General features: G+C 37.4%; 1 protein-coding gene across 1 annotated transcript in view; it reads right to left on the bottom strand.

The window, feature by feature from the left end:
• Positions 1–15,682, bottom strand: part of USP34 (ubiquitin specific peptidase 34) — a 141,479-nt gene that overhangs the window by 121,170 nt on the left and 4,627 nt on the right. Inside the window, exon 2 of the mRNA XM_069787621.1 lies at positions 240–327. Within this exon, the coding sequence (XP_069643722.1) occupies positions 240–327 (88 nt within the window). The remainder of the gene's footprint in view (positions 1–239; positions 328–15,682) is intronic.

Here is a 15,682-nt window from a genome sequence, read left to right as displayed (position 1 = left end):
CACAATTATTACAGCATCCAGAATGCCAATCAGATTCAAAATATGCTTTGCCCAAAATGCACTGGGCAATACGTTTATTTTTATTTTCTAAGTAGTAAAATGTCCTTTACCGTCCAAGTATCACTTAGCTACACATTAATAACTTGCCCATTCTAATTCACTCTACCGTATTTTTTAAGAAGTGAAACCTACTCCAGATGATCCAGTAACATCAACACTCAAACTCAATCCAAAATTACCTTTGTGTCCAGGAATTGATGTAAGCAAATATCTTGAGGGCATGTTCCTTTCTGAGCTGCAACCCATCAGCACCTTCAATGTCCGATACTAAAGAAAACAAACCCAAACATATTAGTAGCAAAAATATCCCTGTGCAATTGCTCTATTTTTATTAGAAATTATCTTTGATAGCATGAAAAACAAAAAAAAATATTTTGTAAATATATTTTCATACTGGAAACTGAAGTCCTCAACCAAATCTACATAATTTTTTCTTCAGTAAGCACAGGTAAGGTTTAGATGCAACTAACTTGAAAACAGAAACTGCACAGTATTCTTGAATACTGTTGTGAAAATTAGCGATTGAGAACAGCCCCTTCTTCTAATCCTCTCCTTATGAAATACTCTTCATAAGCTTCACTGAGAACGACTGATTGATGTGCACTTTCAAATATGAACCTTCCTCAACAATCTTACTCATTAACCAGGCACACTCCACCCCCAATTTTACAAGTCTGCATTTTGAGATGACCATGAGACCTTAACTTCCTTTTCCTGATCAGCTAAAGATAGGGGAAAAAAAAAAAAAACAACACAAAAAAACCACAACACAACAAAACTAGCAAGATAAGAACAACGTGTAGTGTATGTATAAAGTTATTTCAGACTAGCTAAATTGATGATTATTACTTTCAAATATAGACATGTCTATAATGACATTTAACCATTATGAATCACTAATTTGCAAAATGATAAACGCTTACCACATTTATTACAGCCGGAAACCAGAACAGTTATGTACCAAATTCAAAACCCAAATATTTCAATGAGGTATTATCAAATGTCCCACTTCTATCTAAAAAATGTTTATAGGCTGTAATAAACCAAACATCAGTAGTAGTCCACATCTTTACTTACGCATCAAACGATTATATATTGGGGCACTGCAATTCTGTCTACCAGCCAGATACCTTTCCCCAACTATCAAAGCACAATTCTCATTTCCTCCATGTCCTAAATTTCCATACACTTCTATAACTATCTAATTGCTACACAAACTGAGAATGTCAGCATTCCTTTTAAGTTGGCCATTTCATTTATAACAAAAACAAGTATTCGTTTCACATGAAATTGAGTATTACATGCTCACAAATCTACTTCACAAGCAAGCTTTGTGGGAAAGGTTCTCTGAGGCAAGCTCTTCAGAATCCCTACCTCAACCTCTTTTCCAGCCTCAGCCTTGCAAGGTCCTATGAATACAGGTTTCCAAAAACTAAAGCTAATTAAAGTCTGCTGGCACCGATCAGAAAGTAAAGTTCAGAAGAATACCACTTCAGAGAACAATCACACAAAACAAATACTTATGACTTCTTTGAAATAAGGACATTACATATGCACATACATCATATACATACATATTTTCATATATATGCACACACAAATATAAAAATACACAAAAAGCAGCCTCTCAATAGGATACCATTAAACTTTAAAAATCACTTTTCTGTCTCACTCCTAGAAGGCTTTAAAGATTCCTACATAACACTGGACAAAGTACAAAATTGACAAACAGACTAAAAGACGGGTATCACTTGATACTACTTTTTATTTTAAACACTGCAAATTACCATGACACTTGACTCTCTTCAGGCCAAAGCACAGCGCTGAAGAAACTAACAACTCTGTCAAACAATTTAGGTCAAGCTTACTGCAAAAGACACATCCTTAACTATAGATAGTATCTTAAAAAAGACTTGCCCAGCATAAAAGGTTCATAAAACCTTCATTTTCCGAATTTTGTGAGCATTTTTTTCTTTTTCATTAAGATGAATTGCTTCAAACTTGACACAAAAACTGCTGACAACAATTTAGTAGCAACAAACTTAATTCTAATTTGTAGGATCTTACATATACATTTATAAAACTTCCTTCGTCCCCACATCAGCCTACTTAAAAACCACACACTCTAACAAGTAGGACAGTAACTCCTAACTTCCAGAGCAGCCTTTTCACTGCAATAGTTTAAAATGGTCCCAAATTTCCCTCTATGTGGTTAAGAAAAACTTAAGAACTGAAAGTGAAGAAAACTGGTCCCTTAAAAGCTACAATTGCCACATAAAGCATACAGAATGTAGAAGTTATGGAAATACCGAAGCTTATGCCCCAGGTCAAAAAAATAGGGAGGTATATGCACTAGTCGGAGAAACCTGTTACTTTCCTGTTTATGCATTCTACATCTCACATGTAGACCAACTTCAACTGGTCTTATTTACTAATCATTGCTAATTAATACAGTGGCTACATACATGATTTCCCTTTTGTTTTCTGTACCTAGAAATAATGTTCTTGTTCCTGAAAATACTCAGGAAGCTCAAAACAGGAGCAACCACACTGAGGCTGCAGTTTTCCAACTGAGCCGATCTAAAGTCTGTGCCACTACCAAAAGGGCAGTCACACATCTGGCAGGGCTTCTCCTACTGGACCTTAGTTGAAGCTCTCTTTTGCTCCTTAGCAGAAACGATGTTTTTCAGCTCAACTAATTTATGTCCTCACAAGGAAAATTTAAATCTTAGGCTTTCGAGTTCCTGATTCTGAGTATCAACTTTGTGGATACTCTTGATTTACAGTACCTCTCCTTAGGGACACATGCAGCTTGAAGTACTGCAACAATTGGTTATGAAGCCTTTCTAGTATTTTTTTAATTGAAAAAAGTACAAACAGAAGAGCAATAGGAACAAACACACTCATCATTCCTGCACATTTGTTGATTTCAGTCAGTTCTGTAAGGACACCCTTGCTGCATATGATTTCACTTCCAATTGATGTCTCTCCTTTCAAACTAGTTTTCTTCTACCTTAAACAGACCAGTAGTTAAAACAGGCTCGTCCACTTGTAAATGAAGCACGTCCTTTTATTCTCTCCCATATTCAAGCATACTGCATGCCTTAGATCCTCCTTAATCTGCTGTCTCCCCAGTCTCTCACACTTCCAGTGTTTCAAACCCAACAGTAACAATCACATCAAACTTTTTCAAAAACTTTTACTGTGACAAGCCTCCTTCTTGCAAATTGATTTGGTGGATAAGACTTTCCCCTAGTTTCATACCTAAGACAGTGATTCCCACGAGATGCACTAAGGCATACCTATGTGCTCTGAGAGCATCTGAAGCACACTGAAGTGGCAGCTTGTGTGCTCTCATCAATAAGAATTGATAATATGTGCTCCAGAGCTGTACAGCCAGTCATTCCATGATCTATTAGTATCTCTCTCAGCAGTGGCACTCTAATCCTAGGCTCAGCTCCTCCACCCCTGGCTCCAGTAGCTGCTTCTTTCTCCAGGCACTCACAAGCTAGCAATGTTAGAGATGCCTTCCCTAATTTACTCCTGAGCTCTGGACTCAGCTTTCTTTTCCTTCCTTAAAACTGCTCTAGCAAATTTTTCTCCTCAGTTAAAGCCTTAGACCTTCCCACCCTCCAGTCCTTCCTTTTTCCTCTTACTTTCCATGCACACAAACACCTTTGTCCTGCGCTAGATCCAATTTCAAAATCAACATAACTCAGTTTAAGTCCACACTACTAACAGCATCCATAGCCATACATTTCAACAACCATTAGTGCTCCTGCAGGAGCCCAGAGAGCTAGACTGGGAACTGAGCAAATCCAACTTACCAATCTAACTGAAAACTATCCACATTTTTGTTGGCTTTGCAAGCCACTGAATACTCAGAGTGGCAGCTATGTAAGCAGGGGGAGCTGGGAAGGAAAGCATAAGGAGTGTAAGGCTGAGAGAAATAAACACCTCTGTCATGACTGCAGATGTAAAATTGTCCCACCCCATCTGGAGTAACTTCACCCTAATACTGCTCATCTATAGGCAAAGAAACTGAAGAGATGGTTACTATTAGAGTATGGAAAAAACAGAATGGTGAAGGCCTCAAACAGATCCATCCAAGACAGAACAAACCAGCAGAAAGAAGACAGACTAGTATGTAGGTAAATTCAGCTAAATATATTCTACAAATATAATGTAGGAAATGGGGTCTTTCTGCATACTTGCAATGTCTTATTTCACCAAATCTTTACAAGATGGTTTAGAGATGTTTTGTCACAGTAACACCATACAAGAAAGAGCTGAGCTGCTTAACTAACCCAAAGTAGTAATTATTATTTGATTTTTTTAACATCTTCTACTGTATAAGTTATCAGATGTTCTTTAAAAAAAAAATAAATCAGCCATACTTAAAATGTAATTGTTTATTCGCATAACTGGCAAGAAGCCAAAACACACGATGGTCAAAGTAAAAATTTAAAACATTTCAGAAAAAAGAGTATTTCCTTGCTGTTTCCCCAGTCTCCCATTTTACTTGGCTAGCTTTAAATGAAAACTTGGGTAATTTACCTAATCTTCCACAAAAGGGTGATTTGTCAAAAGTGTATTATAGTACTAGAAACAACATGATCTCCCAAGCTGAGAAAAAAAAACTATTAATAAAGCTACTAAACCAAGAAAATTACAGAAGATAAGAAAAATATAAATCAACTGCAAAGAAGGGGGCAATATAACTTCAAATGTGAACAAACGAAGCTCAGATCATAAGTGCATTTTTAGTAAGAACTTCAGAGCTAGAGGAACAGACTGTAATTAGACCTCAAGGACAACTATCATGCTAGACTTGTGAGGAATATCTTATATCCAAAGGTCACTTATCACACTAAGTACAAAATCAAATGGCAAGTAAAACCAATCAATTTTTAAAGTATACTTTCTCTACTTCCAGAAACATAATATAGTAAAAAGTAAACAATAGAAAACTCCTTAATATATATAACTGTAATTTCTACATATTCAAAACTGTAATGAGGTACAGTTGCATACAGATTCTGCTCCCTCCCCCTCCTCCCCCAAGCCTCATCTGATATCAGCTTCTCATAGGAAAGACTAGATCACTTTCAAAATGGACATTATTCTCAGAAATTGTTCCCTGAAACAGAATAAAGGAAACAAGAGCCATACACTAAAGGAAATAGTATTAGGGACATTAATACTAATCTTGAAAGGAATATATACATGATCTTCTGTTTAAGTACCTTTGTTCACACAGAGAACCAGCACATTAATTTTTTTATGCATTGAGATGTTTTCTGTTATTTGTAGGGGGGTTCTTTCTTTTTATGATCAAAAGGAAGTAAGATCATGGCCACAGAGTTTAGTGTCTCCCATTCCCTTTCTACTTTTATCTGTTAGAATTACTCCTTTTTTGTTATTAAGAATTCATGATTGCCTTAGCTTGATTCACCAGACTTCCAGACCTTTACAAAGCCATCTTTGACAAGTATCTAAAAGGACAGTGTCAACTTGAAGTTCAGTGGCAATAGTTTAACTGTCCAAGCTTCCCTACAACTTTTCAGTGAGGAAAATAAGTCTTCTTTCTTTCCACTCCTCAGTCTCCACAAAACAAAAGCGCCTCAGAATACTGACTAGATACACATACCCAAAGAGTGCTGAAACACTGTTGCAGAATGTACTATCAAATAAAAAAAGCAAGTTAATTCTTCAGTATTAGAAACATTGCTCAAATGCCAGGTTAACATAGGAAAAATCAGATCTGTAACCCAAAATACTGTAGTAATAAAATTCCATAATCATATGGTTAAGGTGCTTCTGAGTGCCTTTATGCTATCTTTATGATACTGACTTGTCAATGTCCACCCTTATCATATCACTACAGCACAGCATTATGGATAACTACACCCCCCTTCATTCCCACAACACACCTGAATTCATTTTAAGTCTAAATCTAACCCTACATTTCTTATATTTATAAATATTCCAACTTGATAAATCTATTGCTTTCCTGCAGGCTTTTGATTACAAAATATACAGAGATTACAAAGCAAATGTTACAAGGGACAACATAATAGCTTAAAGACAGGAATTAGAAACCCTTTTAAAGTCTTATTTCCTTAGAAAAACAAACTGTGATCATGTTACTGGCCTCTGTCAGACACTTAAACTTTTGAACATAAAAGCAATTTCAACAAATCTGACAAAGGTTTGCAAGTCTCAACAATACTGTGTTCTTATGAATGGAAATACAGAAACTACGCAAAAGAGTAAGGAAAAAGCAGTTACACCAGGTGCCCCAACTATCCCCCAAATCAGTCATCTGCTGGTTATTCAGCACCTGCATAATTCCTCATAGCCACAACGAGATCAGAAGGGCCTGAAGAGTTTTAATTCAGTATTCCAATGCATAGCATAGTTACACAACCAGGAGTAGCACAAGCATTGGTACGTTAATCAGCTAGACAGCACTTCTAAGATACAACTTCACCAGAACACAGCAAATCAGCTGACCTTAGGTAATTGCTACCTTTATATATCTCCCTGTTTCCCTGCAAACACCACCAAGTTCTCTCTGAGTCTCTACATGTCCCTCTCCATCCTATCTCCCTCATCTTCTCCAACACCTATTTTCCTTTTACTATAATACGCTAATGCAGTCTAGAGCAAAAATGAAGAAGCTGACTCTGAAAAGCTGTGTGAAATTTAAGAATTGTCATCTTTCAAAAGTGACGCCATCCTAAAGTTTTCAGCATGCTAGGTCACAATTGCTTTGGGTTAAAATGCCCCCTGTAGAATGGCCGTAGACATCTGCCTAAGCCAACAATTGTCCTTATTAAGAGCATCTTATGACTTTCACCTTCCCAAAGAGAACATGCCACAGCAACTGCTTCCAAGGAGAACAGTTCCACATGAAATTATTTTGAATGAGGTCAAATCTCAATTATCAGCTGATAATTTACCTAGAACACTGGAGTTTATTCTACCCAGAACTACCCAGATGAATTATAATCTGATTAAACTCTTAGATATACCATCTCAAACACAAAACACAATTGTGCTGCTTCATTAACAAGTTCAGGTCCAGAAGTAGCATTGCAACTTTCAGACAAAGCAAAGCCTAAGTTACTACGCTGTATAAACTCACACTGTTCCCACACAGTTTGCCACAGTACAAAGTTCACAAATACTCAATCCATGCAGTACTATCTAGCAGCAGAAATTTGATCTGGACTAGATGGGAATGTGAAATACACAATTCAGGTTGGGTCATGCCAATGGCGGGAGAAGAAGCAGCATCACATCCAGCACAGAGTGGCAAAGATACAGGCAAGTATAAGACTACTAGCAAACACTTAAGGAGCAGAATGAGCTTGCCTCAGTTAAATACTGTGTAATGTAGACATGGCTTTTTTGATCAAACACTAGTGGGAAGCAGTATAAGATCAGCTTGTGGATTATCTGGCTGTGAATGGAATAAAATGGGACAAACTGCATATTGCTCTGGCTTTGCTGGCCCAAGAAGACCCACCAGGAGTCTCAGCATTGTCCTTTTCAACGCCTCAGCTTCTGAAAGGGCTCACTGACCCCAACACTACACAGCAGGAGCGCACAAAGCCTGCTCAAGACTGGTGTGATGTCCAAGCTGTTGCATTTCCATGGAAGCCTGAGTGAGAGGAGCAGCAGTCTGGCAGTACAGCATGGGTGAGCCTGGGTCCAGAAGGGTTTATCAGCTCTGGTTCAATGTTAGTCATGTCAGATGTAAGGCTTCTATGAAAAGATCTATAGTATCTTTGCACTGTACCTCCTAATGCTTCTGTTATCTTGGGATTTTCAGCAGCAAAGATATTGCAGCCCTCCCTCTCCAGGGAAAGGGAAGTTACATATACTAAGGAAAAAAAACTATAAAGCAATTTCAAAGCATATGTGCCACTCACTGGCATTTAAAAAAAAAAAAAAAAAAAAATATCAGAGTCCTGTTTTAACTCAGTATTGTAAATTGTCTTTGACTCCAAGATAAAACATTACAATTCTGGGAAGACTGCGTTTTCATCTTTAATATGAAGTTGCTACAGTTCCTCTTTTAATAAAAAAAAATCAGCTCAATTTAAGTAGTATTTCCATACAACCAAATCTGCTTGACATCACCAAAATGCATACTAGATGCAGAGAGTCAGGCTGCCCATCATAATATTTTGACAATGGCCAATAAAAGTTTCTTAAGGAATCAATTCAGGATTGGACAAGCACTGCATAAAACCAGAATATCCTAGCATATCACTAATTACCGCAAGGTAAATTTCCAAAGCTAGGGTTGACATTGCCAATGCTGAAACTACTGCTTTGATAAAGGATTGCTTACCTTCAGTTTAAAACAGAGTACTTGCATTATTTCCTTTTAACATATTAACTTCAAAAACAATGCATCACTACTTGAATGTCTCTGGGTTTTAATTATTTTTCTTTAAATACTCCAGCTCTGAACTTTTAAAAAATACTACTTAAAGGTGAAAACATACAACTCAAAGTTTATCAAACTATTTTGTAAGTAGAACAAAGATTTCATTGCATGAACAAGATTTCAAAAGCTAAAGAGGTTTTCTATCAGTCTTAATTAAAAGTAGCAAGGAATGCAAAAATTAAAATACATACTCCAGGAAGCATTCTATTTTCAAGAGAGAACCTTGCAAATTAGTTCAGCTGTACTACTTGGCACACTATGAATCAGTTACAGAAAACAACAACAGCTTTTCTCCCACAACCAGAAAGAAAAGGCCCATGACTGAGCCACCACAGACAGTAAGAAGCAACATATTACCAGTAGATTTATAACAAAAGCCCCTAATGACTGTGCTCCAGGTTTTAGGGACAAAATTTATGACAGGCAAATATGATTAATTTATTCCTTACAAAGTATATTTGAGCCTGCTTAAACAAGGAGGTAATGTAGATAAATGAGCAATGGGTCATTATACTAAACGGAGCTTTAAACAGTGCGTTGAGAGCCCAAGAAGAGCTTGCTGAGCATTTGAACTCCAAGACATTATTTGTTTTCATCAACACAGACACAAGCAACCCTCGCTTAAAAAAGAGAGTAAAATATTGAGAATGCTGAGAAAGGATAGGCAAGCAGCAAAGTTGCATTCTCTCTCGACTTTCAAACATATGCTCAAATTTTGCACTCACTTTTGCTAGATAATCTGTATTTAATAATTCACCGAAACACATGGTGTATTCAGTAATTTGTTGGCTAAAGCATAATTATATAATTTTTTTTTTCTGAAAGCTAGTAGACTGAAAGAAGTAAGAGATGGCTAAAGGCAATGTCTATGGCCTATAAAAATATCTCCAAGACTGCAGTTAAGTTCCATGACAAGCATCCCCCCCAATCAGAAGGCATATTTACAGATGTCATTTTGATATAAACGAATATTTTGCTAGTCACATTATCAGCAAGCGCACAGGGGTCAGTATCTGTAACTATGGCTAAACACAATGTACAAAGCCAACTCATTCTGGAAAGATTCAAACTGGCACTGTTGTTAAGACTTAACGAGTTTCCAAGACAGTGATGAAAATTGATCTCAAATCTGATCAACTTGATCAGACTGCATCTACTTTAAATATTACATCAGCAGATCAAGCATCAAGACTTATGATGTAAAATACTTTGTGGTAAAAGTTTAATTTCAAAGATTAAGAAAAAAAGTACCTCAGAGAAAAAAAAAAAAAAAAAACAAAAAAACAAACTAGTTCAACCATAAGTAAACTAGCAATAGTGTATTCCTAACTGTGAAAGAAGTCAGACTGGTCAATGCAGCGAAGAATTTACTGCATTGAACATCCTTAAACCAAGCAAAATAACTTACTTTAATCCAGCTTTCGAGCTCACACTCCCCAGTGCTATCCTATACTAGTTCCAAGAAGGAGAAACTAAAGTCGTTCAGACTCTTGTGTCAACTGATGACTGCTAGCCTAGAATGTAATTCCACCATACGCCTCCTGTCCAAAATACCAGGTGACTGAAGAGTGGCGTAAACTGTACTATGTAAGCCTTTCACAGACAGACCATTTCCCAAATTCCCCAGTAGATTTTGATATTCCAGCCCTTCTACAGCTTTTCTGGAGTTATCCTCCCTTGCAAACATGCCATTGTCCACTCCCAGCGCTGTTCATAGCTTCTCCAAGCAGAAAGAGTACAGAAGTGAAAGCACTGTCAGTTTTGTTGATGCCCAGGGAGTTTAGAATGAAAACTGATCACAAGATTTGCAAAAAACAGAGACTGTTGGCAGAGGACGACTCTGAAAAAATACTAGTTTTTCAGTTCACACACCTTTAAAAAAATAATTTCACTAGTGATGAAAACAAAGGGGTTTATATTGTAACTTAAGTTAGGAAGAATTTAATAGTTACATGTCACAGATTAAGAAACAGGCAACTGACCGTTTCCTGAAAATGAAATTAAGCTCTCATTAAAAATTATCAAGTCCCCCCCAAAATGAGTGAGAAACACAACAGAGAGATGAAGACAATGAGTGTTGCACAACACAGCATGAAGCACACACACTAATACCATGCAATTTGTACACTTCTGGTACCCATGATTTGTTACAGAGCAACACGTAAAAGGCAACAGACTACCTTCTCAAGAAAAATCCACTTGCAGCTTAAAAAGCAGGACTTCTACTCTTGTAAGTATAGAGAAATACTTCATGTTTTGAGGGCACTAGTTTTACACAAAGTAAGAAATTAAGTGTGATGTACTTCTATAGCTGGAAGAAGGAAGAGAAAAAAAACAACCACCCAATTTTTTTCAAGGCTTGCAGAATGCTCCAGGGCTTTAGTTATTCCTCATGAATCTGCCAAAAAGCAACTACAAAAAATCAGCCTTGCCTGCACATCAGCACAGCAGGTATGGAAGCAGCACAATCTCAGCTGTTAAGGAATCTATACAGTAGCTAAGAGCAGTGTATATAGTAAGCCTTTTGGCTAACATATTTAAGGCCACAGTGCCCTGCTTTGCTTTAGTTTTCATCCTAAACTTTTCCCTGTTTCTGTATACAATTACATAAATTAAAAAGTCTCAAGTGGAAGTCAACTAAAAAAATGGTGCAATGAATTGGAGGCTTCTTCAATCTGGTGTGAAAAGAGGCAAAAAAGCTTTGCAACTCGCTTCCTAGATGGGAACTGATGATGTGCATGGAGGCTGATCTAGAAATTGTGCCCCAATTGTCACATGTTTTGAAGTCATATTTACAGACCTTCTACAAATTAGCTAAATAAAGGTCAACACTCAAAGGCGCTTTTTCTACAAGGACTTTTTCTGACAAGTTTCAACTTCTTCAACCAGTTGTTCCAGCGCTAAATCTCCCAGAGGAGTTCTATACATATGCATATAGCTGTAATGCATTTGCACCAGATTTCCTCAAGAAGTGCACCTTTCACCATACATGCCACTTCTGGAAAATTCCAGAAGTAAAACTTTGTAAAACTACAAGTAAGTTGGGTATTTTTACCAGCTGGTAAGAAAACCACAAAGATCCTCACAGTTGCATGTCCATGTTTAGCATTCAGATTGCAAATCAATTCCCATACAAGGAAAGGAAGAAAGTGAAAAGAATGGCTTCTCACCTCTTGATTAGATCCTACAAACTGCCAATTTGCTACACAAAATGAAAAAAAGAAATTACCCCAACATATGCTTAAACAACAGAAATTAAATGGCCATAACTATATTTAATTGCAGCATGCTATTAGTATAAGCAGCACTGAATAATCACCACAACCACTTGCTCCTGAAGATGCTAAGATTATTTTTCACATTGTCCCAGCATCCTGACAACTATAAGTGCGTAGCTTAGCCTGGAAAAAGCCTTACTTATTAGCTACCTGAGCTGGTAAAACTAACAGATGAGCTACATTAAGAAAAGGAATAAAAAAAATTTTTTTAAAAGTAGATCATAAAAGCCATTCTATACAGAGAACTTTTCTCTCCCTTACTAAGAAACTCTGTTCTGTACAGTGGGAGACTAAACATAACTTGTTAGAAGCACCAAAACACCAATGTAGCACTGTTATCATCCACAGGCAATTTCTGACTGTGATATTTCTCATCTTTTCTGAATCAGACCTGAACAGTCATTAAGAGAATACTGGGGCGGGGTGGGGGGGAATCTATTATTACTGTTTCCTTTAACAGGCTTCCATATGAAGACACAGAACTATACATACAGCCACACTGAAGAATTAAGCAGGGTGGAGGATAGAGGGAAGAGCAGAAAGAGCATATGGGTAAGCAGAACGGAAACTGAGAAATGGAAAAAATCATGAGCACAGAAAAATAACAACTTTGAAAGCTAGCAGAAGAGTTGCAAGAAAGACGAGGTACAGGAGTATTTACATGAAACTAAATACTCAAAGAAGAAAATACAAGAAGTAAAAGGAACTAAGTAGTAAACACTGCTTTTCCCCTTCCAATCTCTAAAATGCCAAATTGCAGGCTGCTCAACACTTTTCCACAGAACATGATTCCAGAAAGCAAGATCTGCTTTTCTGATTCAATGTTACTTGAACACAGGAAGACAGAAGCAAACTGCAGTGACACAGAAAAAGCAAAGTAGCAAGGAATTAAAAGCCACAAAGCGGAAAGTCAGTATTAACAATGAAGAAATATATTTTACTTTTTAACAAGGAAGAAAAAGAAAGGAATTCTACAAATTAAAAGAAAGGGCGAGTCTCATAATCCCCTGAAGCCATGCAAGTCCCTCCACGGAAGACAAAACCTTTGGTCCTCCAAAAGCCAGGGCATCACCTCCAAGGCAGGCAGAGGGAAACAGGGCCAGTGTCTGCTCTCCAAGGTACTGCCCCTTCAACCACAGCTCAGAATTTCTAGCCCAAGCACCCTCTTACTGACAATGCCCTGTAACGCTCCACATTACCTGAGCATCTAAGGACAGTTACAACAGCTAGTCTCTCTAAGGAACTGACACTGACAACATCCAGGACAGCCTAAAACACATCAGCTTGGACATGTCTCAGAAATTGCTTGGGACTTCCATAACTTGGAAACTACCCTTACAGAGGAAAAGCAATACAGCACCAAAAGGTATGGGGGGGTGGAGGGGAATCCAATGGGAAGTTTTCCTACACGGGAAACAAGATGACTTCAAGTTCTACACTAGTCAAATATCTTTTTTAAGAAACAAATCAAATAAAGCAAGGGATCTTTTTCTTTCTTTCTTGATCTTTCCTTAAAGTTATTCACATAAATAAGCACGAATATAACTGTAGAGTCTGTGCAGGCCCCTTACTAGGAAGGCTGAGAGCATCTGCAGCATAAAATTTTAGAATCTCTACTACAATTAAAGGAATGAATTTCCTTAATATTATTACATGTGGTAAGAAGTGTAAGGATGTTCGCTTCCATGGCTCACTTAAGCTTTAAGGATATTGTAAGCATGTACTTATCCCACATAAGATTTCCCTGTACACAAAGAGAAAGATCAGTAAATACATGTCAACAGTACATAACTCGCAACAAAACTCAGCAGAATGGGATTTACGTAAACTAATCTTCAGCATCAGTGATCAAGCGGCTTGAGCAATGAGAAAGAACCAGTCTTCAGCAGCCTGAACGGGAAAAGTTTCAGGACAAAATCATTTCTGATCACATCAAATAACCAAAACCATTGTACAGAACAAAAGCCGAAATATCTTTCTAAAAATAGAAGCCTTTTAGCTATTAAAGTCACAGAGTTTTTCCTTCAACTGCTTTACAGTTACAAACAAGTTAAAACAATTTTATCTTAGTGTCACCTTCCCTTTTACTTCAGAAAGCTCACAGTTAGACAGGATACAAGTTCCTCCAATTTTTTTTTTCCCTCTGGTTACTCTGATTCATTTGGAGTAGCACTTCACCACAGTCCATGATAATTGCAATTTGGCAATACTGCTATAAAGGAAAAGTTATTTTCATTTTCCTTTAAGTCTGGCTGCTCATCCCCTTAAAAAGGATCAATAAACATGAAACACTTACTGAATTTAAGTTTTATAAACAATTGAGCTTTGTTTCTTCAACAGGAGACAGTAAAGATTTAGATTAGGGTCATAAAGTTTGGCAGTTACCCCAATAACTCCTCCATAGAGTCTCTGCAGAGGTTCTCAACATGGAAGTATCATGTAAGTGGAAAGAAAACATGAATCTTTAATAAAAGCCCCTCTCCACCCCCAAAAGCCATGCAACAGAGGCAACTGTTTTACAGTTTTGCACAAGAGGAATCATCAAACAGACAAATGAAACACTGGATCTGCACAAAACACTAGAACACTAGTAGTCGTCAAATAATCAACACTGAAGCTTAGAGGCAACGACTGAACAAGTGACAGCAGCTCTTGTAGACCAAGTGATGTTAATTATGCAATATTTGTAATAATCTTACTATAACATATACTCTATATCTAAAATAACACATGAATATTCACAGCATAAAATATTTGTCCTCTCCAGATCCCAAAGAACAAACTGAATGCTGCAATGTTTGGGAATACTCCAATTTCTTACCTACCTCAAGGTAAACACAGCCTGACTCAACCTCTAAGTCTACCCTTTGTACTTCCTAAATGCCGGAATTATGCGACAAGAAGTCAGGTTAAGCATCTTCAGCATCCAAATTCAGGGCTATCCTGAAGCTATACAAACAGTAAAGCACTCCAGTATCTCAAGTGTTTTATGGACCTGATCATATTGGGAGCAGTTCTGCAGGCCAACTGACAATGATAACAGGACAGAAAACTACAATATTAGTCTACATCCATCTCCTGTGCTTGAGTAAACCTTATGGACTTTGTTTTGATTTGGTTTTTTTAATATATTTTTAAGAGAAAACACGACGAGAAAAATGGCCTGCAAGCTTGTGTAATAGAATAATACCTAGAAGCCTCTATTCATCAATGTGAACTGATTTTATAAGGTTTCAGAGCTGCTAAAAAAACCAAAATTGTACTAAACAGGCAATCACTGAAGAAAGTGAAGCAGAATGCTGGGAGGAAAACAAACTTAGTTCCCAGAAACCAAGAACTGGGAATAACCTAGGCCTACCAAAGTTAGCTAAAACCACAACTGCCGCTGTATAATAAAACCTATTTTTTCATGTTGTAATTTTTTTTCCTTACTTTTATAAACACCAAACCAAACAACAAGAACAAAACAAACCTACACCAAATCATCTACAGAGTTTTAAGTCAACACACATCAACACCAGCTGCAGTCCCAAAGGGAAGCCTCTTAGGCAACCAAGCCCAGCCAGGCTCTCTGGGACATACCACAGCCAGGACTACAAGCACAGCTGACTCCGGACCAGTCTGAGAAGTAGATTTCCACTTTAAGCTAAGAACAGGCACTCCCAGGCACACAACGACAATCTTACACTCAACAAACACTTATCACGGAGGATCACATACTCTATACTGTCAAGTAAAGCCTGTGCAAGTGTCCGGTGATAGCATGGTTCTATAGGTAGCTCAAACTATTACCATGGCTTCAGGTGTGACAGTGACCCGCAAAACTGTGGCGTAAAGGACTTGAGACAGAAAAATCCGTGTTTAATGTTACATTTCTGTA

The sequence above is a fragment of the Haliaeetus albicilla genome, chromosome 7, assembly GCF_947461875.1.
Source record: "Haliaeetus albicilla chromosome 7, bHalAlb1.1, whole genome shotgun sequence".
NCBI classification, from domain to species: domain Eukaryota; kingdom Metazoa; phylum Chordata; class Aves; order Accipitriformes; family Accipitridae; genus Haliaeetus; species Haliaeetus albicilla.
The sequence above is the reverse complement of the archived record's forward strand: the minus strand, read 5'-3'. Positions and strand labels throughout refer to the sequence as shown.